General features: G+C 43.2%; 1 protein-coding gene across 1 annotated transcript in view; it reads right to left on the bottom strand.

The window, feature by feature from the left end:
* The window catches only part of TAF4 (TATA-box binding protein associated factor 4), a 108,975-nt gene that overhangs the window by 24,363 nt on the left and 58,018 nt on the right, over positions 1–26,594 (bottom strand). Inside the window, exons 3-6 of the mRNA XM_068262066.1 lie at positions 21,202–21,368; positions 16,262–16,381; positions 5,040–5,162; positions 417–506 (exon numbers count right to left, since the gene is read on the bottom strand). Coding sequence (XP_068118167.1) covers positions 417–506; positions 5,040–5,162; positions 16,262–16,381; positions 21,202–21,368 — 500 coding nt within the window. The remainder of the gene's footprint in view (positions 1–416; positions 507–5,039; positions 5,163–16,261; positions 16,382–21,201; positions 21,369–26,594) is intronic.

Raw genomic sequence — 26,594 nt, 5'->3', positions numbered from 1 at the left:
GCATGCTTAGAAGAGATCATTCAAAATGGTTAAGTTGGTTGCATGGTGGCAGCGACACTAGATTTCCTGATGACCGACTGACAACCCCCTCCCATGTAAAATGTGCAACCCCCTCAGAGCACGGCGAGAGTGTTGCAGGCTCACCCGTCCGCTGACACGCCTCTTCCTGTGTTCCACGTCTTTCTCCATTGCTGCACGGCACCTGTACCATGTGACCAGACTGCATGTATGTGATGCCAGAACATGCGGTGGGGTCAAAGGCGAGACAGCAATAGAGAGAAGACAGGGCAGGTGGGAGAGAGATCTGATGGTGGATCTGGTGGCATGACAGTAATGTATGGTTATCTTTAAAGGGGTGATCTGCTAATCATAAAAGCAATAAAATGAAAGAAGGGCATTCTGTTTGCAGGTCTCACCTTTAGGAAAGGCACAAGGTAAGGTTGAGGTGAAGAATTCAGTTCTCGGTATAATCGACTGGTGAAATCTTCTGCTTCAATTTTCCCATCCTGCAGGAAGAAGAGTTCCCATATCAGTTATAACAGACACTCATGCTATAGAGTACACAAGATAAAACCGCCCGCTTACTAAAAACTGTAAAAAAAAAAAACCACACATGTACACCACCGTGTACATTATGAAATAATGAATTGTATGTGTTGTACAACTAAGAAATAGAACATTAGCAGCAAAGAAAAGCATTTCACATTGTTTTCCAGTACAAGGAGAGTTAAGAAACTTCTGTTATCTATGCAAAAGGGCTTCTCTGAGCTGTTCGACCCTCTGCGTGGAACAGTCCTGTTTTCTGAAGCACTTACACAGCCAAGAAACAGTGAGACATAAGTTTAGATAAGGTTCTACTGCAGGAAAGCTCAAAGGGTCATTATTTCTGCTTTGTTTCATAGCTTAAAAGACAGAGTGTGATTTCTAAACTGCAAATATGACAGAACGATACGTTAAAAAAAAAAAAAAAAAAAAAAAAAGGCTATATAACTGAAAATAACATTATGAGACTATTTTCTTTGCTACTAATGTTCTACTCATAATCTGTACTACACATACAGTTCATTATACAATAGAGTCCCTTTACGGAAAACTCCAAGGGACCAGGAAAAGTAGTTTATTATTTTAGAAGTTTACTATATCAGAATTGGTTATACATTGTATACTTAGACATATTTGCTGGGACCTGAGGCCTGACTTTACTATATCCAGAGGTTTACTATATCAGAGTCAACTATAACATTCTACTGTATCATAGATTTTTGTTTTTTTCGCTCGTTTCAGGTTTGCTATAAATCTTGTGTGTTCTGTATTCCGCTTAGCAAAATGGAATCTGAAGGGATGCAGTTACTCTGCATAGGATCCATTCCACCAGTCCATTCAGAATGTAGCCGCTCTGTCAAGCAGAATACAAGTAAGGGTAGTCTGCTAGGATTCCAGATCGGCCGGACGAAGTGGTTGGCGATGGAATCAATGCTAGTCTATGAGAATGGACGGTGCCTGTGACCACTGTGTATGTTTCAGAAAATGCTTACTTGTCCCAGTCCATTCAGGTCCTCCGCCCTCCCATGCTGCATGCTGGAAACACCAATATACCAATCCCAGAACCCCAGCAGACGCATTAGGCTACAATTGGTATACAACAGACCAATGGGAATTGTCCCTCCCAAGGGAGGATTCTGATTGGTTCACTGAGTAGATGACCAATGAAAATCCTCCCTTGTGCTCATGAAGGAGTCACACTGGTCTTTTGCAAACTAATAGGAGCATAATGTAGGGACCCGAAAAAACAGCAGAGGCAGAAAGTGGCGACAGGTAGCGACATGAAATCGGGACATAAAACCGGATTATAAAAAAACGAGGCCCAGCAGAACAAACAAAAGTTGCCTCACCTGTGGCCATACACTGCATAGCAGCACATGTCTACCTGCTCTGCAATGCTAAGCCCAATCATTATACTGAATCGCGACTCACACAACTGTGCGTACAGCAGTAAGATATCACAATTTCTGATGTTCCTCCATATCACACACACTAAAGCCTCATTCAATTAAAGGGTTACTAAAGCACCCCCCAAAAAATATGTTTAACTTAACTGGGTCTTCTTACAGACTCCTGGAGTCATCCTGTGCCTGTGCCGTACTTCCGAGTCCATCCATCGAGCACGGTGACGCCCTCAAAAGCTGGCTGGTCGCTGCCAGTTGAAGGCTAGTGCGAATAAATGGTCCCGAGCACCCTGATCACATTCTCGCTGCTAGAAGCACTCTGCACATGAGCAGTAGCAATTTTCAGATACTGTGCATGCCCATGTGCATCTTGGTGGGGGCCACTGCTGCTTGCCGGAGGGACTCGGATGGACTGTCGTGGGCACAGGATGACTCTAGGAGGCTGTAAGAAGGTCCAGGTAAGTTAAACTGATTATTCTTTGTGCGATTAGATTATGATTCTATTTTTTCGATCCAATTAAATCCGACATGTCAGATCGGGATTCGATTCAATTCGATTTGCAATGGCAAATCGAATTGAATCCCGATCAGATACAAAGAATCGTATCGTGTAGACTGGGCATTAGATTTCCTTTAACTCTTCAGCTTTACTTAGTACCTCATCATAAAAATAATTTCAGCCCAAAGAAAAAAAAAAAAAAAAGTGTTCACAACAAGCTGTGATAATAAGTTTCTTAACATTTTTGGGAAAAAAATGTGTACTTGCAACGATTGAACATGTTGAATGTAATTAGTAAATAAGAGGAGGCGTGATATTTTTTTCAGGAGGATGTTGACAAGTCAGGGTTTGATCGGGTGACTTTGCTCTAGACTGGACCCTTCCATTCTATTGTTTGTAGCACTCCAATGCTGGGTCCACACTAGGGGCAGAGCTCCAACGGCCAGCTGGAGTGGACAGTGCAAGATCCGTTCCAGTGGTCCGCTGAGGTACATGCAGTGTAAGGTGGTCTGAAGTATTCAGAAAAGGCCCATTCATGCGATATTCTCTGGAATGAACAGTAATTCTCTGGATGTTAGCACAGACACTTTAACCTAAAAACTTTTTTTACTTTGGGTTTTTTAGGAAAAAATATTTATGGTTGTAAAGTTTACCATTTGTGTTGCACTTCTTGTTGTAACATGAATTAAAGGATACCTTAGCACAACCTAAAATTAAAAATAGGAGGGTAGGCATGTTTACTCCCTACCTCTTCTTGGAGCATTCGTATTTGTATGTGCCAGACCCAATTCCGGACACAACTCTGTTGTGCTTGGCGAATAAAAATATTTCTGATTCTGATGTTTAGTGGGCTCTCCTCATGCCCACCGTTCCCCTCCACCCGCCTCCAGTACAGCCTACCGACCTCTCGAATTTACTTCCTTGTCAGGGTGGTCAGTGCTGACTGCTGAGGCGCTGCCCGCGGTGGGGAGCGCTTTGCACAGGTGCACTACATCGTTGTGAGGTCACGTGGGCACATAAACAAGGACGTGCGTTGCCGGGCAGAAAGCAAGTCCTGGGGGCTGTATCTGAGGAGGATGGAGGAGAATGGGGGGAGGAGAATGGGAAGGGGAGGAGAATGGGGGGAGGAGAATGGGAAGGGGAGGAGAATGGGGGGGGGGGGGGATGGAATTCTATTACAATAGGGTTTCTCTGCCAGATATAACTTACCGACAGGGACCAGCTGGTGTACCCTCTGTCGAGAAATGCCCACTGCACACACCCCACTTTCACTTTTGTGAATTCAAACTTCATGCCAGGATTATCAAACATTTTTTAGAGCAGGTCTAAAACATTTTGGTTAAAAGTTCAGTAAAGGTGGCCATACACTGGTCGATTTGCCATCAGATTCGACCAACAGATAGATCCCTCCGAATCTGATCAGACAGGAATCGTATGGCTGCCTTTACTGCAAACAGCTTGTGAATTGATTTCAGCATGAAACCAATCACAATCTGTGGAGCTGCCGCCCGCCCCCTACGGCCCTCATACATTACCTGCTCCGGCCGGCCCGACTCCCCCCGGTCACCGTTGTCTCTTCACCGCTGGGGTCCGGACCGGCAGGCTTCACTTCTTTCTGTCCGGGGAAGTTTAGACAGAGGGTGCTCTACTGTTTAAAATTCCTGCCGGGACAGGAAGTTCAGTGAAGCTGCAGCCCTGGAGGCCAGCGGAGAAGAGACAGCGGTGACCGGGAGGACTGGCGCCGGCCGGAGCAGGTAATGTATTGCCGCTGTATTGCGTCGGTTGACGGGCATTCGACGCACTGCCGACCCGCCGGCGAACTAGCAAATTCTTCTGCACGGACGGCTCGACGGGAACTATTGATTTCGGACTGAAATCAATCGTTTGCATTATGATTTCACAGCAGATTCAATCACAGTGATCGAATCTGCTGTATATCGGCGGGAAAATCGTTAGGTGTATGGGCCCCTTAATTCTAGGTGAATTCAACTTGTACACTTCCGTATGCAGTATTTTACCAATTCAGTAGAGTAGTCTAAACTGCATTGGGAATTGAGGCCAAGGGTTGTCAGAGACAACAGAATGGGCGGGCTTAAGAATTTGGGGACATCACAAGTTTATACAGACACAGAAATGATCGTGGACGTTTTGGTGAGCATTAAAAATGAACAACCCTTCATTCAACCCCCAAAAGTCTTACATGTATTCTATGCCCATTCCAATGGAACATGGCGGAGTTTGTCTTTAACCCTTTAGCAGCCATTTTATTTAGACGCTTGCAAGCACTCCAAGTCAATTATTTTTTTTCCATTTCTTTATTTGTTCCATTTGCTTGCTTTTAATTAGTACTGCTGTAATGTGTATGTATAACCACTTGTCACTAGGGGGGCAAAGTGAGACAATAACAAGACTTGTTTTCAGTTTCTATATTTTCTGCAAGGAGAGAGACATCAAATCATTCCAAGAATTTACAGCACAACGAGTTCTGCCACTGAGGTCAAAAGCAGTGCACTCAAACGAGATAACCCTATTGAAGCTGCTAATGGGATAGAGTGTGTAAGCATATAAAATTCCAGCAGTGGTCATGCACTCACCAGCAGGTTCTGTACTAGCTCTTTCACGTTAGCTGCCGTCTCTGAGGACTGTTTACCCGATGAGGCCAGTTTGATGAGCGTGGATAAAAAATTCTTGCATTTCTTCACATTCTCCATGGTTTCCTGAGGGAGGGAGGGTGGGGGAAAACGAAGTTACAAGGCTTCCTGATCACAGTCATCTCCTAACATTCTGCTTATATAGAGCATTGGATTCCAATAAACTATCCTGCCACACGTAAACATCTACTGATCATTTTGCCCCTTGGATCACATAGGTTCTCTGCATGTCTGGGATGGCTCTCTGAGGTAAACATGTCCGACTGAAGGATTTATAGCAAGAACAAGCAGGCATGTCAACACATACAATATATTATACATTACAAAGGGTGTGCAGGCTTACTCAGGAATAAGCCACAATCTTCCCTTTTACTCGACTTTACTTTCTTGTTTGACAATAACCAGAGCTGAAAGCAAAACTGAGATAATCTTAACTAGGACAGCTGCTGCCCTGTCAGTAGCCTTACCTCATGCAGGTTAACAATGCCCTCTTTTTCTTGTATTTAGCAGTATTAACGGTAACTATCGGTACCCCTTATGCCCCAAACAACCACAGTGTTTTTTTGAATACTACTAAGCATGCTCAAGAGCTAAGAGGCAACATGTGCTATTGAGTATTTCACAAGGCAGTAGCTGTCCTAGTCGTCAAGGCAGGATTCCAGCTAAAGAATACTCTTTAAATAAAGTCGGTCTACACAGGGCGGGGCAGACACAAAAAAACTCTTAAGCGATAGCCTGCAGTTACAATAATTTAGCAATGATTATTGTAGCATAAAGCCTATTGTGACTGATGTGCACAGCAACATACTAGAGACTGAACACTTTAAAAAAAAAATTATATATAGATGTAAAAGGGGAGTTTTAAACACAAACCATATTATTATTATTATTTAGTATTTATATAGCGCATCTTGAGCAGAGCTTTACTGAGTGTATATACGGTTTGTATTAAAATTCCCCTTTTAATTCAGCTCTAGGCCCCCCTGGCATTCCATCCCAATATCCTGCAGAACAAAACTGTCAACATATACACAACACCATGGCGTGAGAGGGCACCAGCCTGCTTTGGTACCGCTGGGCGGGGCTGAGGGGTTGGGCGCTGTACCGTGGTGGCTGTCGTTGGGGTGGTAGTTCCTTGCACAGCTCTCTGCGGGACTCCAGTCTGGACGGCCGATGCTGTCGACAAAGTGGCAGTTTGTGCCGTGCTGCCGAGTACTATCTGATTCTGTGCAGGAGAAACAACACGCACGTTATAACTGGCAGCTGAGTCCCGCCCACCAGCCAGGAACACACACAAATAAAACTCAATGGAGACCTCTCTGAACAGAGCCACACGCAAGCCAGGTGAGTAATGACAAGCTATGGTGCTGACTGAGAAACACAACACTGGGAATTACCAGAAAATACATATATGTATAATTATCTGCCCTGCAAGGTGATCATTAGACTGCAGAGCTCCAGCTAAAAACTCCACACTACAACCATGGTGGGTGGAAAGTGTACCTGTCATGTTGCCGCTACAATGCACTGAAAATACTGTATAATAACAATGGATGTGAACTATGAAGGAGGGGATAGAAAATGTAATCTTATGTTTTATTGTAGGCTCAGTTATGAAGCTTGGGGGGGGGGGGGGAATTTAAAAACTTCTTTAAGTGGACCTGAACTCAGTACTCCTCTCTGCTCTAAAAGATACTCAACAGCATAACCTTTAAACAAAAAAACATTTCTCCGTTACAGGGTTTTTTTTTGATGGAACAGCGAAACGAGAGAGGTTTACGAGGCAGACAGGGTGAGAATGGAGAACAAGGCTCTCGGCCACTCTACACATACTGGATTCTCATTTGCAGCTACCTTAGCCGAGTATGATCTACCATGTGTATGGGGCTTTAAGGTGCCCACTAATTATTATTATTATTATTTAGTATTTATATAGCGCCGACATCTTCCGCAGCGCTGTACAGAGTATATATATTGACTTGTCATTTAACTGCCCCACAGATGGACTCACAATCTAATCCCAACCATAGTTTAGGTCTATATCATCGTCTAGGGCCAATTTAGGGGGAAGCCAATTAACTTATCTGTATGTTTTTGGAATGTGGGAGTAAACAAGAGTGCCCGGAGGAAACCCACACAGACACGGGGAGACCATACAAACCCCTTGCAGATGGCTGGGATTCGAACCGGGGACCCAGCATTGCAAGGCGAAAGCGTTAACCACTACGCCACCGTGCTGTCCAATTTAGCCAAATCTATGTAGCAGTATAAGACTGAGTGAACAGACCTTAAAATCATACTTTAGGTAGTCCTTCATATCACATGGACTTATTAAGACTGTAAAATCAAAATTGTGTCATTAATAGACAACTTAAAGGGAACCTGAGGTGAGAGTGATATGAAGGCTGCCATATTTATTTCCTTTTAAACAATGCACATTGCCTGGCAGTCCTGCTGATGCTCTGTCCAATACTGGCCCTGAATAAGCATGCAGATTAGGGGCTCTGGCTGGTTTAGCTGCATACTTGTTTCAGGTATGCGAGTCAGACACTACTGCAGCCAGAGAGATCAGCAGGACAGCCAGGCAACTGGTATGGTTTACTACAGAATATGTTGGCATTTATAAATCAATAATAACAGGAAATAAAATATGGCAGCCTCCATAACTCTCTCACTTCAGGTGTCCTTTAGGTCTGGCTATGGTTCAGTTAACTCCTCAATGACCAGAGAAGGTTTGCCTTTAGCATTGCCTCTTTAAAAAGGATTTTTTTTTTAGTATATCAGCTTTCTTTAAATTCAACTTTCTATAAAAACAGTAAGGATTACATGACCCACAGTATGACTGGTCCCAGACAACTGAAAAAAAAGTGCCAGCAAACTCCGATAGCCAATCCAATGGGAGGAAGGCAGAGTGACCAAATAGTAAAGGACAAGGAGTGCCAACATGGCCACACCCCATTACAGAAGTGTGTGTTGTTGGGGAGATGGGAGAAAGAACGGTAGCATAATGTAGGGCACACAATCTCTCACCTCATCTGAAAACATGTACTACTTCTCTAAAACAGCCAACTGGCCCCTCCCACCTCCACTAGTACAGACCTCTGCAGAGCACAGGAAGGAAGTGGGTGAGGCCAAATCTGTGCTCACAGGAAGAGTGTGGCTGGTGCCTTCTTCCAGCACCTGCCTGACTACTTACTGCAGGAGGGGATACAATAGGGGGAGGTGTCTGGATAGTTCCCGAAACCCAAGCAGCATCCGGTATTAGCACAGGGAGTCGGCAATGCAAACCCAGCCAGCCAGGTAATGCAAAGACTTTGTATATGACAAATTATGAAAAATACCACACAATGGGCCTGATGCATGAAACAGAAGTCAAACTGCAGTGTGTAGGCAGTGCAAGGCAATTTTACTGGCATACATATAAATCAGTTGCCAGTCATGTCACTGACTGTCCTCAGAGGCGCTCACAATCTAATCCTACCATAATCATAGTCTAACGTCCTACCATATTATGTATTTATATAGCCTTGACATCTTCTGCAGCACTTAACAGAGTACATAATCATGTCACTAACTGTCCTCAGAGGAGCTCACAATCTAATCCCTACCAAAATGTGCACTGCCCCTCTGCTGTTAGGACTTGCTTTATATATCAGGCCAAACACTTTTAAATAATAAATAATGAAGAAGGGTCACTTTTAAATAATAAATAATGAAGAAGGGTTTTAGAAGACAGTGGTAGAAAAAAAAAATGTACCGTAACTAGAGAAGGCATCTAAAGGTGGCCATACACTCATTAGATTAGCAGCAGATAGATCAGATAGATTTCTGATCTGATGTGCTCAGGAACTTTTTTTTTTTTACTAGGAACAGATTTCCAATAGATTTCAATTTGAAATCTATTGAAAATCGATCTGATGGCATTTTGTTTGCTATCAGATTTCCATTAGAGCCAATGCAAAATGATAAGCAATCTCAACAGATCAACCTAAATTTTCCAGCCTGCCAGATCGATTGAAATCGATCGAAATCGGCCGCAAACCGGTCGATTGGTCAATCTATTTGCAATTGACCGATCGTTGGGCCAAAAATCGGCTGAGTGTATGGGCCCCTTTAGAACCACTGTGAGGGTTGTACTGTAGGTGTTTGTGGCCTAGCCTCAGTGAGAAAGGGGTTGTTTTCTTTCAGATACTGCAGTTAGTTTCATTTTTCTTGTTTTTCACACAGGAAGCTGCATTTGAGGTAAAATGAACGCAGTTAGTCTTTCCCTGCTCGGCTACTGAGCAGAAAAGAGCGGGGTCTGAGAATAATGAGTGTATTATAATGACACACTCCTCAATTTACAGTTATAAGCTACTGTGTTTGGAACTTCTTTATTGCTGTCCTGTGTCCTCACCTATCCAAGCAGGAAGTAGGGACATTAATCCACAGAAAGCAGGAGGAGAAAGAATCACAGTCCCTCATTTCCTGCCCCTGTGACTATCAATTCTCATATTGAAGCCACACAGCTTCACGTAGGTCCCGGAGACAGGAAGTTTTGGGAAATCTATCCAATGAGGACACAGAAAGCAATATCCAGCATCGGCAGGAAGTGTACTTTATTGGCGCAATTCCCATTTGCATGCCAGAATAAACCTTTACTGATGGAACAAACCAGTCTGGAGGCCGTCTTCCCCTTCACCGCCCTGGAGGCCTCCTCCACAACTTATTACAGGAACCATTCAAATTCATTGTGATGCGTTTGCCAAGTCTTCAGCTCCGAACCCAGGACTAAGGCAGGTGCTGCTTTGCATGCAAATCCAGCGATGTATCCCCATACCAGACAAATGCTTCAGGCCCAGGGCAAGAATGCCGCTGTGACATGGACACTCGCTAGTGCGCTCACATTACTAGCAGGGCAGGTATGTCAGGCTTGAGTGTTGGATTACAGAGATGGCCACTATCAGAGAACTACAGTATATTAGGTAAACCTGACAGCTGCCTAACTAAAAAGGCGAGGTGAAGAGACGAGAAGGGACTGCGTGCAATAAAACTGCACCATTATTGCACATCAAGCAGGCAATGATGGCGAGAAGGAAAGAGCACGACAGCTGTTCCGCAGCAAGTTACCTCTTCGTCAGATGCCCAAAACACATGCATCATCAGCAGCAGCAGCACCGGTCCAGCAGTACCCACTCTCCCTGCAACATCTAGTGCCTAATCTTTTCTTCTATCACTATTTGCCTAACTGAAAAGGCGCTTTAATTGAGAGCGGTACAGGGGTTAATCTGCTGACTATTTTAAAGTGTACCTGAGACGAGAAGCGTCCCAGGTTCCATACTTACCCGGGGCTGCTTTAAGCCCCCTTAAGGCCGCTCATCCCTCGCCATCTCCCCGGGTGGCTCTGGCCCCCAGCAATTCAACCGGAGAGCCTAGCCAAGTTGCGCTTCATTGCGCATGTCCTGCAAGACACACTCACGTGCCAGGGAGCGATCTGAAGCCACCAGTCAAGGCAAAACCGTAATATGTAAATCATGCTACTCATAATGCTACATCGTCCAACCATTCTGCACACAAGAGCACAACATGACTAATTAGAAAGAAAACAAAGTGGAGATTTTCCAGCATGTCCAATTCATTTCACCGATTTTGAGCAAAATTGGCTCAATCATCAATTGGGCAGACTTGTTACCGTACAGGTTATCATCAAATTCGAAAAAAAAAATATAGAATCTGATGGTTGATCGGGCCACAAAAATCGCTAGACGTAAGGGCAGTGTTAGATTGCAAGTCTTACAGCTTGTAAAATAATTTCTCAGTTGTACAATCTCTAGACAGCCGCAGAAAAAAAGCAGAAACATAGGGGTCTTGCCTAGAAAATCCAAAAAATAGCTGAGCTATACCAATTCCATACACAGCAATGGAAACTAAAAACTTTCTTATGAATGTTGTTCTTTTTGCTGTCTATATTTGGCTTCACTCATTTTCTGATCTCTGGGAAAATAAGCACATCTGTTTATTTCCAAATAGCCAAAAGAAGTGAAACTGGGTGGGAGGAGCCAATATAAGGGACATTTAAGGTGGCCATGCATCAGGCGACTTGGCAGCCGATAGACCATCCAATTCGATTTTTATAAACAAATGCAAATTGGTGCCAAGTGCATAACCGATGAACGATGCATTCATCGGTCGGACATGCTGCAAGATGCCGCTCTGTTGTGGCTGCGGGTGCGCAGCGGTACCGCCGAGCAATATCGGGTTGAGCAACAAACGTGACAAAACTCTCGGCGCTGCCCCCCCCCCCCCCCCCCCATGGTCAATGTGCTCCACCGGTGTCACAAGGCAGATTCCGGATTGATTTCAGCATGAAATTTATCAGGGATCGTCCTTTGGTGTATGGGCGAGCAACAGATCTCTGTCAGACCAGAATTCATCAGAGAGAGATCTGTCTCTTGGTCGACCTGACGACAAAACATGTAACCTGCGGGCCTCAGCTTGAAGCTTAATGGTGTTGGGAGTCACAGATAGGAAAGAGGCTCCATCATACCTCCATATACAAGGCAATATAGTAAAAAATCCAATCCGGGCTCAACCTTCATATGTAGAAACTTCAGTAATGCATATTTATTTGCAGCGGTTATACAGCATAAAAACAGCACAACGTTTCGGGCGTGAGGCCCTTTCTCAAGTGCTCAATCAACTGGTTCACATCTCTACCATAAATAACCTGCTGTGACATAGACACACCCATCTATGGGTGGGCACATACTTCTATTCACAGATTAACCCTATCCATAGGGGACAGCTACAAAAATCTTCATAAGAAACATTTCAGACTAAAGTCCTCGTTAAGGCCATGAGGGAGTTGCGTGCCCAATCGATCCATCCACCATGCCTCCCTTCTCAGTAACAGGGTTCTAAAATCTCTTCCCTCTTGTGTTTGCACAACTTCAAGAACCTGCCATCTAAGCTGGCTAACACTGTGTCTCAAATCAATAAAATGTCTTGCTAGGGGGTACCCTCTCTTTTTACCCTTCTCCTTTTCTTCCTTTTCTATCCTTTCCTTCAGAGCATCAGGATTCCGTATATGGCACCTGTGCTCATTTAACCGTGTTTTTATGTCCCTCGAAGTCTGGCCCACATAGGCCAAACCACACGGGCACTTGATGACATAAATGACCCCCCGAGTCTCACATGTGGCATAGTCCTTTAAGTGAATAGGTTCACCAGTCATGGGGTGACTAACAATGGGGCCCTTAATAATGGCATTGCAATGCTGACAGCTTAAACAAGGGAATGTACCTTTTTTGGGTTCCCCCAGGAATAATTGTCTAGCTGGTCTGGATCTACCAATATCTGCCCTTACAAGGGTGTCCCTGACTGATTTTGCTTTCCTATATACAAATCTTGGGGGTGACCTGCATGCATGGGCCAACTGGGCATCCGCCTCAACCAAAGGCCAGAACTTAAAAACTGTGTCACGTAAGATATTGGACTCCTTACAATACGTGGTCACAAAATTAACATCACTCTCAACCTCCTGCTCATGCTCCTTATACGTCCTCAATGTTTCTCTGGCTATCTCTCCCACCTCTCTTGCATAATCCTCACATAATTTTTGATTATAACCCCTTCTCACAAAGTCTTGAGTGAGGAGCTGCGCCTGCTTCCAATATAGAATGTCACTTGACGTAATCCGTCTTAATCGTATATATTGACTTTTTGGAAGGCCATTCAATAAAGGCCTAGGATGGCAGCTGCTAGCCAGCAAGAAGCCATTTTTATCCGTATCTTTACGGTATAAATCGGTATCGAAGCCATTTGAATTTTTAGTTATCTCTACATCTAGAAAATGCAGAACCTGTCTATCAAATTCCATCTTAAATTTCAATGTAGTGTGTTTCTCATTCAATTCATTGAAAAACAAGCACAGCTCCTCCTCTGATCCCGTCCAACCAAAGAACAGATCATCGATAAATCTGCAGTACCCCCGGATACCGACAGGGGCCTCCGCGCCCAAAAAATGGACCTTTTCAAAGTCAGACATAACAATATTAGCCACCGTAGGGGCATAAGGGGCCCCCATCGGCACCCCAAGGCACTGCAGATAATGCTCATCACCAAACCTAAAATAGGAATGGGAAATGCAAAACTCCAAACATGACATAATGAACATGAGCATCTTATTAGAAATCCTTCCTTCATTCATAAGTCTCCCCTTAACAGCCAGTAACGCTTCATCGTGAATTATATTATTATATAAATTGACCACATCCATGCTGACCAGATAACGTATCCCGCCAGCATCCATGTGGTCCAATACTTTCAAAAATTGTGTGGTGTCCCTTAAACAACACTCGTCTGCTTTGACTATGGGCTGAAGCCATGTGTCCACAAAGATGCCGAGAGGTTCCAAAAGGGAATCGACTGCCGACACTATAGGTCTTCCGGGGGGGTGATATAAATCCTTGTGTACTTTTGGTAATGTATAAAACACCGGGGTTCTTGGTGTGTCTTTCTTCAAGGCTATCGCTAAATCCCTAGACACTAGCCCTGTCTCAACTGCATCATCTAATAAGATATCTATCTCCTGTTTAAATTGTAGAGTAGGATCCCTCGGTAATATTCTATACATATTTGCATCGCCTAGTTGACGTTGGATTTCAGCAATATAGTCCTTGCGATTCTGTATAACAATTGCACCCCCCTTATCTGCTTTTTTAATAATTATCGTCGGGTCGCCCTTCAAGTGTCTCAAAGCAGCATTCTCTGCTCTCGTCAGATTCTGCCCCTTTGATGTCCTTTTCCCTTTTACAGCTTTCTCCGTCTCCTTCAGCACCAATTTCTCAAATAAATCCAATGTGCCACTAGCAAATGGCGGATCAGTCTTACACCTTGTTCTAAGTCTACTGGGTATATCTATAATGTCCGCTGGACGAATCAAAGGTCCCTTCTTAGGTGTTTGCAAGCTATGCCACACACGCCATTTAACATTCCTGGTGTATTTGTACAAATCTGTCTTGACATTAAACATATTGATGCTACTCGTAGGGACAAATCCTAATCCCTTATCAAGCAATGACAGAGCCTAGCCAAGTTGCGCTTCATTGCGCATGTCCTGCAAGACACACTCACGTGCCAGGGAGCGATCTGAAGCCACCAGTCAAGGCAAAACCGTAATATGTAAATCATGCTACTCATAATGCTACATCGTCCAACCATTCTGCACACAAGAGCACAACATGACTAATTAGAAAGAAAACAAAGTGGAGATTTTCCAGCATGTCCAATTCATTTCACCGATTTTGAGCAAAATTGGCTCAATCATCAATTGGGCAGACTTGTTACCGTACAGGTTATCATCAAATTCGAAAAAAAAAATATAGAATCTGATGGTTGATCGGGCCACAAAAATCGCTAGACGTAAGGGCAGTGTTAGATTGCAAGTCTTACAGCTTGTAAAATAATTTCTCAGTTGTACAATCTCTAGACAGCCGCAGAAAAAAAGCAGAAACATAGGGGTCTTGCCTAGAAAATCCAAAAAATAGCTGAGCTATACCAATTCCATACACAGCAATGGAAACTAAAAACTTTCTTATGAATGTTGTTCTTTTTGCTGTCTATATTTGGCTTCACTCATTTTCTGATCTCTGGGAAAATAAGCACATCTGTTTATTTCCAAATAGCCAAAAGAAGTGAAACTGGGTGGGAGGAGCCAATATAAGGGACATTTAAGGTGGCCATGCATCAGGCGACTTGGCAGCCGATAGACCATCCAATTCGATTTTTATAAACAAATGCAAATTGGTGCCAAGTGCATAACCGATGAACGATGCATTCATCGGTCGGACATGCTGCAAGATGCCGCTCTGTTGTGGCTGCGGGTGCGCAGCGGTACCGCCGAGCAATATCGGGTTGAGCAACAAACGTGACAAAACTCTCGGCGCTGCCCCCCCCCCCCCCCCCCATGGTCAATGTGCTCCACCGGTGTCACAAGGCAGATTCCGGATTGATTTCAGCATGAAATTTATCAGGGATCGTCCTTTGGTGTATGGGCGAGCAACAGATCTCTGTCAGACCAGAATTCATCAGAGAGAGATCTGTCTCTTGGTCGACCTGCCCATATATCATCTGATGTATGAGCACACTTAGTCTTGAGCTATATATAAAGGGTGTATGAACGTGGTGGTGGTTTGCATTTCATTTGAATGAGAATGAACACTGGGTTTGAATTTGAAAAGGAACTTCATCTTAAACTGAAGAGGTATTTAACCTGCCCTTAAAAAAAGGTACTTTATATTTAAATGAGCTCTTAATTTGTGTCTGAAGAGCAATTGTTGTCAGCCACTCACTGAATTCAAATCAGTAAAGAACTTCTGAAGCAGGAAAATAGGATAGCCGGCTTTTAGTAAAGTTTATGCAAAGCAAACACAAAATAAACAGAACACACACACGTTAACAGTAATTAATGTTAAAATACACATATTGATAACAAATGGAGCCTGGATACTCAATGATGGCATATTAAAACATTTTCTAGGTTTACTGGCATTTTTTGATGAACGAAGACAAAGTGTAGATTTAAATAGAATCCTGAGCCTGCGATTACACTAGGTGACCACTGGGTGGGGGCCTTAACATGCTTATCAACTGTGTGCTTGCTTTGGCATAACATTCCCAGCTGAACCAGTATGATTCATGAGATTTGATGAACATGCAGAGCGATCCATGCCAAAAACAATGGTTGTTGTAACAAAAGAAAAATCGGGGGGGAAAATGATCAATAGACATTAACGACTTGTAATGTGTGCGCAACAGTATTGTGATGTCATCACTAAAGGCCCACCAATCACATTCTTATTCCACAGAACTCAGTCATGCTAGCACAAATTAGCGATGTGCAAACCAATCATTTCCATGCAGGAAAACAAGTTTCAGAATTAAAGTTTAAACACTAAAGCCAAAGCCCCAGAGTCTTCTTGAAGGGAGGAGCGTTAATGGTTAGTTTGATTGGCTGCTGTTGGCACAGCTGTGACCAATGAGGATGTAGCAGTAGATGACATCACAATGCTGTCCCCAGTACATGAATGAACAGAGCATGGCACTCATAAGCTGGGCATGGGTACTGCAGCACCCGGTACCTGCCCTGGGTTAAGCTGATGATCAGTGGAGGTGGGGGTACTTACCTGTACAACAGGAGGTCGCTGTAGTGTGGTGGTGGGCTGCACGGTGGTGGTCGGCTGAGTTACTTGCTTGATGATGGTGGTTGGCGCGACCTGCCGTGCTAGGAGGGGTGCTCCAGGGGGCTGGCAAGAGAAAAGTACAGGAGTAATGAGACACAAGCTGTCATATGCTGGAGCTTGTCTTAGTAACACGACAGGTACTCATCTGATGCGTGAAAGCTTATTATCGTCCCCAGCAAGCCCGTATCCTGAAGAGATTGGCATTTGCACATCTCCCCCATGACAGAATCAGCTCAAATCCACGAAAATGCAGACATGTGAAAGTAAACTTACAGACTGCGTGCTGAGCTGCATTTTACCGATTTATGTACCTAGATTTGAAGGTGTACCCGAGGCGAAATACAACACAAGAAACAGATGCTTACCTCAGTAGCAGGATGTAGTCCCAAGGCTCCCTGTGTCCTCCTCACCTCCCTCTCCCATTGCCACATGTGGACCCCCAGAACATGTCCAACAAGAGCTCGTCCAGTATGTGATGCGCTTGTGCACAGCTGCACTACCAGTCGTGACACACACATTGCCTGGCGTGGCTGGACTTTGGATCAGCGGTGGCCGGGGCTCACGGTGCTTGGAGAGTGGAAGCTGCTGTGCACAGGGCTGCACCGCTGTCAGGGAGGCCTGCCATGCACTGTGGAGAGATGCAGACCTCCCTGCCTGACAACAATAGGGATGACTGGGAAAAGAGGGGTCGTGCTCTGCTCTATGGGAATGCGGCTGCAACACCCTCACCTCCTGGCTGCTCAGGCACATGGCACAGATCGGGGTCATCGAGCAACCTAACCCCCAGCGCGAGCGTGCGCGTGCGCGCACACACACACACACACACACACACACACACACACACACACACACACACACACACACACACTTGTGCAGGAGGCCAGAGCTTCTGCGTTCTACTGTGTAGGGACGGCCACGTTTGTTTATGAAGAGGAGCACAGATGTGATCTTCAGGAGGGTCCCGAAGGAGGGGAGGGGCAGCGGCAGCAGTCTGGAGGACACAGGAAGCCTCTGGAGCAGAGCTGCCTTTCTCCAGTCCTCGAGGGCCGAGCTCCTCACACATTTTTTTGGCACAACTTAAAGGACAGCTCAGGTGAGAAGAATATGGAGGCTGCCATATTTATTTCCTTTTAAACAATACTAGTTTCCCGGCTTTCCTGCTGATCTATTTGGCTGCAGTAGTGTCTGAATAAAACCAGAAACAAGCATGCAGCTAATCTTGTCAGATCTGATAATGTTAGAAACACCTGATATGTTGCATGCTTGTTTAGAGTCTATGGCTGAATGTATTAGAGGCAGAGGATCAGCAGCATAGCCAGGTAACTGGTATTGCTTAAATGGAAATACATTTGGAAGCCTCCGTATTCTTCTCTCTTCAGTTGTCCTTTAAAAATGACTTGATGGGAATGAATCAGGAAATATATGGATCATCAAATAGAACACATTTCTCTATTGCTCAGTCCATCCTAAACTCTGGCATGGATATGGCCTCCGAGAACTGGAGCAGGACAGCCCTGAGGGGATCTGTTTCTTAAAGGATACCCAAACTGACAAGTGACATGATGAGATAGACATGTGTATGTACAGTGCCTAGCACACAAATACCTATGCTGTGTTCTTTTTTTTCTTTCTCTGCCTGAAAGAGAGTTAAATATCAGGTATGTAAGTGGTTGACTCAGTCCTGACTCAGACAGAAAGTGGCTACAGTGTGACCCTTACTGATAAGAAATTCCAACTATAAAAAACACTTTCCTAGCAGAAAATGGCTTCTGAGAGCAAGAAAGAGGTAAAAAGGGGAATTTTCTTATCAGTGAGAGTCACACTGTAGTCACTTCCTGTCTGAGTCAGGACTGAGTCAGCCACTTACATACCTGATATTTAACTCTATCAGGCAGAAAAAGAAAAAAAGGAACACAGCATAGTTATTTGTGTGCTAGGCACTGTACATACATAGGTAACAATCTCTTACCCACCCTGTTCTAAAAGAACACGCAAATGTTTGTGATTTCATGAGGGCAGCCATCTTTTTAGTTGAAAGGAGGACACAGGGAGCATGAGACAGTTCCAACTGTCCTGTGTCCTGATCATCCCTCACAGCTGCTAGGCAACAAGAACATCAGAAATTCCATCATGCTTTGCACAGCATCAGGGGAAAAAAGCCTGGGCAGCTTTCTTTGATAGGGCGGAGCTTAGCTAAAAATGCAGCTAAAATTAGGCTTTGGTAAGAAAATCAACGTTCTGATGCTGTGAACCTGTTAAACACAAAGCCTTTTCAGTTCTGCTGAGTAGATTTAGTCAGGAGGTTCACTTTAAGTTACAATACACCTCCATTTTCTTTTAAAGGAAGCATCACTCAAAAAATGCTGCTCCATGATATACTTACCCGGGGCTTCCTCCAGCCGACATCTCCCAGACAGCCTCTCCACACATAGCTGCCAGGTTGGGGTCCCCGCCGTTGCAGAGGCCGACCTCCTCTACTGCGCCAGCGCCGTTGTCAATCAAGTCCACGTTGTCCGCAGTGTACTGCGCAGGTGCAGTAGCTCTACGCAGTACACAGCTGACAACGTGGGCTCGATTGATCGACCTCGAGGTCCGCCTCTGCACCGCAGGGAACCTGGGCTGGCGGCTGAGAGCGGAGCTGCGGTGTGTGACATGTCTGATGCAAGGGGCTGGAGGAACCCCCTGGGTAAGTATATCATGGGGCAGCATTATTTGATTATTACATTAACCACTTTGTCCTCGACGTAGTTAAACGTCGAGGACATGTGCGCTCTCGCACGCGGATTGGTTAGCCCAGGAATCAATGAATCGGGCTATGGTGCCCGATCACTGATGCCTCTTCCCGACAGAAAAAGCGACAGCTTCTCTTGGAAGCTTCGCTTTTTCTGACTCCTATGTCCCTCTAAGCATACATTGTACGCTTAGAGTGATGTCATGTAATAAACAAACTCAAGGTTGCAATCTTGTGGCCAAAAAGTAAAACTACATCTAAAAGTAAAAAAATAAATAAATTAAAATGCACATATATTTCCCCAAATAAAACACGATTTACACCCCCCCCCTCCCAAAAATACCCACATAACATGTTTAATTAAAAAAACAAAAAAAAAAAAACCACAAATATTTACCTGAGGGACTAAACTTTTAAAATATCTATGTAAAGATTATATATCTATATATATATATATATATATATATATATATATATATATATATATATATATATATATATATATATAGATAGATAGATAGATAGATAGATAGAAGAGATAGGAGAGATAGGAGAGATAGGAGAGATAGGAGAGATAGGAGAGATAGAGAGATAGAGAGATAGAGAGATATATAGATAGATAGATAGATAGATAGATAGATAGATAGATAGATAGATAGAGAGAGAGAGAGAGAGAGAGAGAGAGAGAGATAGATAGATATACACATATATACACACACACACACACACTTATTTTTATAAGCTTGTAAATAGTGATGGATGCAAAAGGGAAAAAATGCTCTTTTATTTCCAAATAAAATATTTTCGCCATACATTGTGATAGGGACATAATTTAAATGGTGAAATAACTTCGACAAATGGGCAAATACAATACGTGGGTTTTAATTATGGAGGCATGTATTATTTTAAACTATAATGGCCGAAAACTGAGAAATAATGAATTTTCTCATTTTTTTTCTTATTCTTACTGTTAAAATGCATTTACAGTAAGGTAGCTCTTAGCAAAATGTACCACCCAAAGAAAGCCTAATTGTGGCGGAAAAAACAAGATGTAGATCAGTTCATTGTGATAAGTAGTGATAAAGTTATAGGCTAATGAATGGGAGGTGAACATTACTCGGATGCATAAAGTGAAAACGACTGAGGGCTTAAGTGGTTAAATATCTAGCAGGGGACGTACATGTAGAATTCAATTTTTTCATTTCTTCTCCAATCACCTCAGTCAACTCAGCCTTGCTTGTAAACACGAGTGAGCAGAGCATCATGTTTCAACTAGGTAGCAGTCTGCTCAGCCAATTAGTGAGAAGCAGGAAGGTGTGAGGGCCATTGGCAATGACACAGAAAACAGCCTGGGGGACTGAGAAACTATAATAACAGCAGAGAGATTCCTGGATAGATTGGAGAGCTTGTACTTGCAGTGTTTAAAGAGACTCTGAAGTGAGTCTAAATTTCCTTTAACTTGTAGTTCTGTTCATCACTATAACCCCTGCTAAAACGCCACTATCTCACGGCAAAATGAGGGATTAATACCCACCAAAATCCAAAATAAATAAATAAAATGTCACCAGTTACTCCAATTGAGGGGTTCGCTTGCTCACAGAGATCACATATATCCTCCACTTCAACAAATTCCAAAATAAGCAGCGCTCCAATCCAAGACAATGGATCACCCAATGGTATATTTACTACCATAGGGAGATCCATTGTCTTGGATTAAAGCGCTGCTTATTTTGGAATTAGCCAATGTGCATTGTTTATAGGAAATAAATATGGCAGCCTGCCACTACAAGTGTCTTATTTTATCATTCAACTTCAGCCTGTGATACGTAAAGATTTAATTTACACTAGTGTTTCCATTTAAGCAAATAAACTCAGGTTTTCCCGCACACAAATTCACGGCTGCAGAATTTTTTCAGATATCTGCATCTCCATTGCCGCATATTGGCAAGGCAAGGAGATTCGGTTGTGAATTTGTAAAAGTGGGTGGGATATGTCTCGGAGATGGACGAGGCACTCTAGCGGAAACGGACCCTTGTGTAGCTGCGGTTATACCCATTTGTACACATTCATCTGTACGGCAGAGATCTGCACGGGTGAGGCACACACATACGTCTGACAGCACGCATGAAGCATTCACATGATAGGTCATTACCTGTACGGCGGAGATCTGCACGGGCGGGGCACTGGTTGGTGTGGCAGGTCGGGGGGCCATAGCATTCTGTGACTGAGCATGATTTTGAACCTGAGCCTGCATCTGGGCCAACGCTTGCTGGGGGATCATCAAGAGCTGCCCACTCTCGCTACGTACCAAAACCATTCCTGAAAGAGAAGAAATGTCCATTAATACACTCCCTGAAAACACGAGAATCAGCTGCATGGCAAATACAACTAGAAACCCCCATAACAAGATCCCCAAGACAGACCAGCTCATCACAGGTTAGTACGCTCGACACGCTGAACTCGCTGTTCGGGACAAAGGAGGGTGGTGGAAGGGGAGGAAGAGGAGTAGAAGGGGAGGAAGAGGAGTAGAAGGGGAGGAAGAGGAGTAGAAGGGGAGGAAGAGGAGTAGAAGGGGAGGAAGAGGAGTAGAAGGGGAGGAAGAGGAGTAGAAGGGGAGGAAGAGGAGTAGAAGGGGAGGAAGAGGAGTAGAAGGGGAGGAAGAGGAGTAGAAGGGGAGGAAGAGGAGTAGAAGGGTGGAAGGGGAGGAGGATGAGAAGGGGAGGAGGGAGGAAGGGGAGGAGAAGGAGTAGAAGGGAAGGAGGGTGGAAAGGGAGGAGCAGTAGTAGACGGCGAGAAGAGTGAAAGCGGGAGGAGGACTGCAAGCTAAAAAAGTTTTTGAAGTGCTATGTATCACAATGGGATAAATATAATATAATATAATATTACATACATACATCACCAATCCTGCTTAGAACATGCCTGTGAACCCTTAAAGAGACACTGAAGCGAAAAAAAAATTATGATATTATGATTTGTATGTGTAGTACAGCTAAGAAATAAAACATTAAGATCAGATACATGAGTCTAATTGTTTCCAGTACAGGAAGAGTTGAGAAACTCCAGTTGTTATCTCTATGCAAACAAGCCATTAAGCTCTCCGAGGTGGAGAGGGCTGTTATCTGACTTCTATTATCTCAACTGTAAGTGAACTGTTTACTTTTTCTCTGCTAGAGGAGAGGTCATTACTTAACAGATTGCTCTGAAAGAATCATTTTGAACGCTGAGTGTTGTGTAATCTGCACATATTCTAGAATAATGCAATGTTAGAAAAAACACTATATACCTGAAAATAAAAGTATGAGAATATTTTCTTTGCTGCTAATCTTCTAGTAATTATTCATAGTACACAACCAATTCATTATATCATATTTTTTTTCCGCTTCAGTGTCTCTTTAAGGTGGCCATACACTCGTTAGATTTCTGATCTGTCTGATGTGTTTAGGAACATTTTTTTTTTACTAGGAACAGATTTCCAATAGATTTCAGTATGAAATCTATTGAAAATCGATCTGATGTCATTTTTTGTGCCATCAGATATCCATTAGGTCCAATGCAAAATGATAAGCAATCTCAACAGATCGACCTAGATTTTCCAGCATGTCAGATCGATTGAAATCGATCGAAATCAGCCGCAAATCGATTGGCCGGTCAATCAATTTGCGATCGATTTCGATCGATCGGCCAGCCGCTAATCGGCTCAGTGTATGGGACCCTTTTTTTTTTTTTTTTTTTTTAACAAGCCAAAGGTTAATATCCTAGTACATGGACATCTTCTGCAGCACTTTACAGAGTACATAGTCATGTCACTGACTGTCCTCAGAGAAGCTCACAATCTAATCCTACCATAGTCATAGTCTAATCAATCAAATAGAAAAAATGACCATGCACAGGAGGCTGAATCAAACACAGAGGGAGTGCAATCAGCCAAATAAAGTAAAGTCCAGTATACAAAAAAGAAGAAAAAAAAGAGGCTTTGCACATCCCTAGATAAAACTTTTAGATTTATTTAAAAAAGTTTAAAAGACATACATTACTCATCCCAGTTGTATGGCAGAGAGAGGTACAGGCAGGTGGGGAGGTCGACAGCTGTTTTGCGCCGTCACATACAGTGGCGCATCGTCAGGACAACTACCCCAGAATAAAATCCCCCTTATATAAAGATGCTTACCGCCTAGTTAGTGAGCAGCTGCAGTCAATGGCACCCTGAAGCTCGCCGATGCAGTTGGAACGCACGCCAGACTCGGTGGACAGGAAGGGGAGGCAACATCCACCCAATGGAGCGCAACCCGGAAGCCAGACCCGTATCACATCCGGAAAGCGAAACCAGCCCGAGCGTGTGTGACGGTGCGAAACGGCTGTCGACCTCCCCACCTGCCTGTACCTCTCTCTGCCATATAACTGGGATGAGTAATGTATGCCTTTTAAACTTTTTTTAAATAAATCTAAAAGTTTTATTTAGGGATGTGCAAGGCCTCTTTTTCTTCTTTTTTGTATAGTCATAGTCCAATGTCCTTCCATATTATTATTGATCTATATATATATATATATATATATATATATATATATATATATATATATATATATATATATATATATATATATATATATATATATATATATATATATATATATATATATATATATATATATATATATATAAATAACTTTTACTATTACAGGGGATGAACAAAATAATTGAAACGCCTAACATTTTGGCATCATAATCTGAACATGTTTTAAGCAATCAAAAAAACTTGACATATGTTAATTTTTTTTTATTTTTATTTGATATGTTTAATTAAAATAATTGTGTTTTTCTTTTTTTTACAGATATTTAAACAAAAGTTGGCTATAATTTATAAAAATGACAGATCTCTCAGACTTTTAAAGAGGCCAAATTGTTGGTGCTTGTATGGCAGGCGCTACAGTAACAGAAACTGCCCCAATGCTTGGCATTTCACGAGGTACTGTTTCAAAAGTAATGACTGCCTTTGAAAGAGAAGGAAAAACGTCCTCAGGAAAGCACAGTTGTGGCCGAAAGTCGAAGTTGTCTAAGAGAGACCATCAGAATCTAAATCGAATTGTTAGAAAAGCTCGCAAGACCACGGCTCCTAAAATCACTGCAGAGCTGAATGAACACCTACAGAACCCAGTTTCCACAAAAACGGTTTGTCGGGAGCTGCACAAATCTGGATTCCACGGAAGAACTGCAATTAGCAAACCTCTGCTCTCAAAGACAAATGTTTCAAAGCGTTAAAGAGAATCTGTACTCTAATATTCTTACAATAAAAAGCATACCATTCTATTCATTATTTTCTCCTGTGCCCCTCTGTGCTGTTTCTGCCACTCTCTGCTGCAATCCTGGCTTGTAATTAACAGTTTTAGGCAGTGTTTACAAACAAACTAACCAGCTTCTAATAGGCACAGCTAAGCATAGTGTGTGAGTCATTCAGAGTATGCAGGGGGCCTGCAGAGGGTGTGTATCGCTTCTACCAATCACAAGCAGCCCTGCACATTCCACACAATCAAGCTTTAGCCCGACAAACAGGACAGAGGAAAGATACATTGATTTATTACAGAGACACTGCAGTTAGGAAAGACTGCAGTAAACCAGAGCAGATTAGAACAGGCATAGGAACTTATAGGATAGAAGAACTAAGGCTGAAAAATTTGTTACAGAGTCTCTTTAATGCTACGTACACACATGCGACAACGATCGTTCGTTAAGAACGACGAACGAACTTTTAATTGATGAAAGAACGACCTAAGTAAAGGTAGTTTTAAAATGTGTGTAACGATCTGATCGTTAGAACGAACGTTACATCACAGAAAGCAACTATTGCGCCTGCGCATAAAAATGAGAAGTTCCATGGAGAAATAGTGAAATGCGCATGTCAAGCCTAGTACGAACGATCGTTTCCAACGATGTACTACTTTTGCAAACGATCGTCGTTGGTTAAAATCCGCCGAGACAGAACTTTCTTTTGTAGCGATTTGGCTCGTTCGTCGTTTGCCTTAATAGTCGGTGGTTCGTTTTTTGTAACGGTCGTTGGTAAAGATCGGGGAACGATCGTTACAAACGACTATAGTCGCATGTGTGTACGCACCTTAAGAGTGGTGTAGAAACCACCAGAATTGGTCCCTTGAGCAGTGGAAAAGTATGATTTTCTCAGACTAACTATCGTTTACCTTATTTCCGACCTCCGGCCGAGTGTACGTTGGGATACAGCCGAATGAAGCATTGCATCCAGACTGCCTTCTCCCAACCGTAAACCATGGCGGCGGTTCTGTTATGATCTGACGTGCCATTTCTTGGAAATCTGCCAGGCCAATGATTTCCCTTCATGGAAGAATTAAAAGCTGAGACCATTTAGGAATTTTGGGCGACTAAGTTCATCCTATGGTTCAAGAACTGTTTCCGGAGGGTAATGCCATCTTTCAAGATAATACCCCAATCCATACTGCTAGAATTGTTAAAGAATGGCATGAGGAACATTCTAATGAAGTTGAGCATCTCATCTGGCCACCACAATCCCCAGACCTCAACACTTGAGCATTTAGGGCCCTTTTCCACTAGCAATCGCAATCACAAATCACAAACGCCAGTGATTGCGATTGCGATTTTTCATTAATTCTGTTATGCGATTGCGATTTTCATTTGCTTTGTATTATCATTGTAAAAATCGCTCCAGCAAGCGATTGCGATTTGCGATTAGCAATTTCCAAATCGAATCACTGTAGTGGAAAATACTTCTCATGCTTTGTATGATAAAGTAACAACCCTAGCGATTTAAAAATCACTAGTGATTTGCGATTTTGCGATTCAGCAATCACAATCGCTCTAGTGGAAAAGGGCCCTTATGGTCCTTTTTAGAGATTCAGGCCTGGTGCACACCAGAGGAGTTTTTCTGAGCGTTTTGAGTTTTTAAATTTGCTGCTAATGTTATCCTATGTGTCTGTGCACACTGGAGCAATGAGGTTTTGTAAAAAAAAAAAACCATAGCATTACATTGGGAAGAGCTTTTGAAACCTCTAGCGGCCAAACGCTAGAGGTTTCAAAAGCTCTTCCCAATGTAATGCTATGGTTTTTTTTTTTTTACAAAACCTCATTGCTCCAGTGTGCACAGACACATAGGATAACATTAGCAGCAGATTTAAAAAATCAAAACGCTCAGAAAAACTCATCTGGTGTGCACCAGGCCTCAAGTAAGAAGTCGATTTCTGCCGCCATAGTCTCTAAAATAACTGGAGGGTGTTTTAATTGAAGAATGGGCTAAAATTCATTTGGAAACAATTCACAATTTGTATGAATCAATACCTCGGAGAATTGAGGCTGTAATTGCCGTAAAAGGTGGACCTACACAATATCAAAATATATTTTGTTGATTTTCAAAGTGTGTCCATTATTTTGTCCAACCCCTGTGTATAGCACTGACATCTTCTGCAGCACTTTACAGAGTACATAGTCATGTCACTGACTGTCCTCAGAGGAGCTCACAGTGCATACACATGCACACAGCTTGTCACCCTAAAGACTTGGCCCCC

This window comes from Hyperolius riggenbachi, chromosome 12, assembly GCF_040937935.1.
Source record: "Hyperolius riggenbachi isolate aHypRig1 chromosome 12, aHypRig1.pri, whole genome shotgun sequence".
In the NCBI taxonomy this organism is placed as follows: Eukaryota; Metazoa; Chordata; class Amphibia; order Anura; family Hyperoliidae; genus Hyperolius; species Hyperolius riggenbachi.
This window is presented reverse-complemented; position numbering and strand designations above follow the sequence as displayed.